General features: G+C 37.8%; 1 protein-coding gene across 1 annotated transcript in view; it reads left to right on the top strand.

Annotated features, from left to right (window-relative positions):
- Window positions 1-3544, top strand: part of LOC100954112 (protein NPAT) — a 52304-nt gene that overhangs the window by 19754 nt on the left and 29006 nt on the right. Inside the window, exons 3-4 of the mRNA XM_003794712.2 lie at window positions 695-755; window positions 2632-2704. Coding sequence (XP_003794760.1) covers window positions 695-755; window positions 2632-2704 — 134 coding nt within the window. The remainder of the gene's footprint in view (window positions 1-694; window positions 756-2631; window positions 2705-3544) is intronic.

Genomic DNA, 3544 nt, shown 5'->3' with positions numbered 1-3544 from the left:
AGTGAGACTCTGTCTCAAAAAATAAAAAAAAGGTAGTATCTCCATTTTACAAATATAAAAGTAAGCCTTATAATTTAGGTTATTTGTGATACATATAGTAAGTACTGAATTTGAAACCACAGCTGTTCCACAATTTTTGCTCTTTCCTATGATATGACCTCAAGCTTGACACTTGCCCTTGTGCTATAGTGGTGGGAATGGGTTGAAGGTGAGGGGCATGGAAGAGATGATGGAAGCGAAGACAGGAACATACCGATCCTTGAGAAGGGTATCTCTAACACATTTCCTTTTTTTTTTACTTTGTTGTTTGGAAGGTTCGTAAGACTTTCAGGCTAGGCATGGCAGATTAAGAGTAGGGGTTTTTTTGGTTTTTTTTTTTTAACAGTTGTATGTCTGGATCCCTACCTCCCAGCTTGACACTATTTTTTGCTCAACCATCTTATATTAAAAAAAAATATGTAGTTATAATATCCTATTCAAACTGGCAAGATTCTTCACCCGTGGAAGCTTTGAGACAATCCCTAATTTGAGTGACTGTTTTCATTTCTGATAACTTGCTGCTTTACCCATTCTTAGCAAGACCTTTATACATTCCTCAATCAGACCTTACCTTTTGAGTGGTGGAGTGTTTCCTTGTGGGGATTATTGGTAGTATAATATGATTTTGGTAATGCTTGATTTTTTTTTCTTTCAGTCATTATTTGGAAAAAACTTGACAACAATTTTGAATGAATATGTAGCTATGAAAACAAAAGGTAAGAATTCAAGTTCAGAGATTTTTTTTCCTAATAATTTCATATAGCATTTATCTACTTGTTTTGATTAGAAATATTTTGTTTAATTTTTTATTGATACTTTGTCTGTGTCACAGAAAATAATTCTAAAGAATACATGATATTAATATCTCATAAAGGCCTTGAGAAAAATTTCCCAGTTATGATGAGATAAATTTTACTGGAAAACATTTAATTTGTAGGTGGTACCTGTAGCTCAGCAGCTAAGGGGCTGGCCGCATATGCTGGGGCTGGCGGGTTTAAACCTGGCCCAGGCCTGCCAAACAATAATGACAACTGCAACAACAACAAAAAAAGCCAGGCATTGTGTTGGGTACCTGTAATCTCAGCTAGTTGGGAGGCTGAGGCAAGAGAATTGCTTAAGCCCAAGAGTTTGAGGTTGCTGTGAGCTGTGACGCCACGGCACTCTACCCAGGGTGACATAGTGAGACACTGTCTCAAAAAAAAAAAAAAAAAGAAAGAGAGAAAGAAAAATCTAATTTGTGTTTATTGTGAGTGATGTGTTAGTTGCAAAAATCTTAGTGTCAGCAGATATAACCAAACAGTGATCTGTTAAAAAGATTTAAGCTACAACTCCTAACTCTGAGTTATCTGCACTGATAAACAGGCATTGCTATGTGTGATACTTTAATTTCTATGTCTGAACACAGGAGCTAGTCATAAAATCCCGGTTTATAGTTACCAGGATATAAAATAATACTTGCCTAAATTATGTCTTAGGGGGAAAGTTGTCATTATTTTATTCTCTAATATTTATTTTTTTCCATATCTTAAAAACATTACCACAATGGAGTGCAGTGCCTTACCCCTATAATTTAGCACTCTGGGAGACCAAGGTAGGATCCTTTGAGCTCAGGAGTTCAAGACCAAACTGAGAAAGAGCCAGACCTCATCTCTAATTAAAAATAGAAAATTTACCTGAATGTTATGGTGGGAGTCTGTAATCCCAGCTACTCAAGAGCTGAGGCAGGAGGGTCACTTGAACCCAAGAGATTGAGATTCCTGTGAGCTAAGTTGATGCCGTGGTACTCTACCCTGGGGCAACAGAGTGAGACTATCTCAAAAACAAAAAATTTTTTAATAAAATAATTAGCATAAGATGATAACATAAAAGAAAAGACAACATTTCTTGAATACTGTTTATGTCAAAACATTGTGCTACATGCTTTCATGTTTTATGTTAGTCTTTAGAATAACCCAGTGAGAGGTATTGATTGTTTAGACCCATTTTTAAATATGAGGAAATTAAAGATTATATTTCCACTCTCAGAAGGAGCATAACATTTCTGATAATCATTTATCATAGGTATGAAGCAAATTATTTCTTTCACTTTAAAATATCATGATATCAGATAGAGCAAAGATTAAAAAAAAAAAGAGAGAGAGACTGGCACACGCCATAGAGAGCTCAGACCCTGGGCCCTTGCCACCATCCCCACAGCCAACCCATTAAGCCCCTCAGCCACTTCCCTTTACCATGAAGGTGACGCTGCCCCTGCCCAGGGCTTTGGCAGCCCTGAGGGTGGGGAAAATAAAACATAGCTTGTCCCATTTTCAATACAAAGGAGATAAAAAATTATTGGCCTGAAAATACCTTCAGAGATTTTACAGATGTCCATTTTCTCTCAAGTTGTATCTGATAACCAATGGCTTAAGAAAAAAATAGCCTCATCATAGCTTTGCAGGCCATTTTGCAAAATAGGTTTATTTCTCAGTTCTCAACATAATAACAGTTGAGAGATAAATTTTTTCTATGATTTTCTGTGTCTTTGTTGAAAATGAATGATGAATTTTCTTCAACTGCATTTATTAAGAACCTTTTCCTTGTGTGATTTAGAAACATCAAATGATGTCCCAGCAATAATGTCATCTTTGTGGAAGAAGTTAGACCATACACTTTCTCAAATCAGGTAATAAGCTTATTAGAAAGTATATAATGACTTCGGAATGCAAACCCATTTGGGTGTGAATCTTCTTAAGACATATGCAGTGTACTTATACTCATCTACTTTTGAAATTATTCTAGAAGGTACTGATATTTCTTTGTCTTTGTTTGGAATAATTTGAAATCAATAGGATACTTTTAATAACATGTTTACAGATAAGGAAATTGGCATGTGTAGAGGTTTAGTGACATTCCTGAGTTTCCGTAGGAATTTAGAGGCAGATATATAGAGCTAGGTTACAAGTCTTCTAATCCCAGGCCAGTATAAATTCCCTTAGGCAACTGCCTTTTCATTACATATTCAGAGAATTTATATATTGAATCTGAGCCCTATTAATTCTTCCCTTGTAAAGAAACAAACTTGAAAAATAATCCTACTTCTGGAATCTTCTGGTATCAGTTTTGTAAAATCTCTCATGTGACTATGGGTCTGTCATGAAAACCATAGTCTCTGGCTCGGCGCCCATAGCACGGTGGTTGTAGCGCCAGCCACATGCACCGAGGGTGGTGGGTTCAAACCCGGCCTGGGCCAGCTGAACATCAGATGACAACTGCAACAAAAAAATGGCCGAGTGTTGTGGCGGGCATCTGTGGTCCCAGCTACTTGGGAGGCTGAGGCAAGAGAATCTCTTGAGCCCAGGAGTTTGAGGTTGCCGTGAGCATGATGCCATGGGACTTTACCCAGGGCAACATGGTGAGACTCTGTCTCAAAAAAAAAAGAGAGGCTCGGCGCCTATAGCTCAACCGGCTAAGGCGCCAGCCACGTACACCTAAGGTGGCGGGTTCGAATCCCCAGCCCGGACCC

The sequence above is a fragment of the Otolemur garnettii genome, unplaced genomic scaffold (genome assembly GCF_000181295.1).
Source record: "Otolemur garnettii isolate 467f Iridium unplaced genomic scaffold, OtoGar3 scaffold00086, whole genome shotgun sequence".
NCBI classification, from domain to species: Eukaryota; Metazoa; Chordata; class Mammalia; order Primates; family Galagidae; genus Otolemur; species Otolemur garnettii.
The sequence above is the reverse complement of the archived record's forward strand: the minus strand, read 5'-3'. Positions and strand labels throughout refer to the sequence as shown.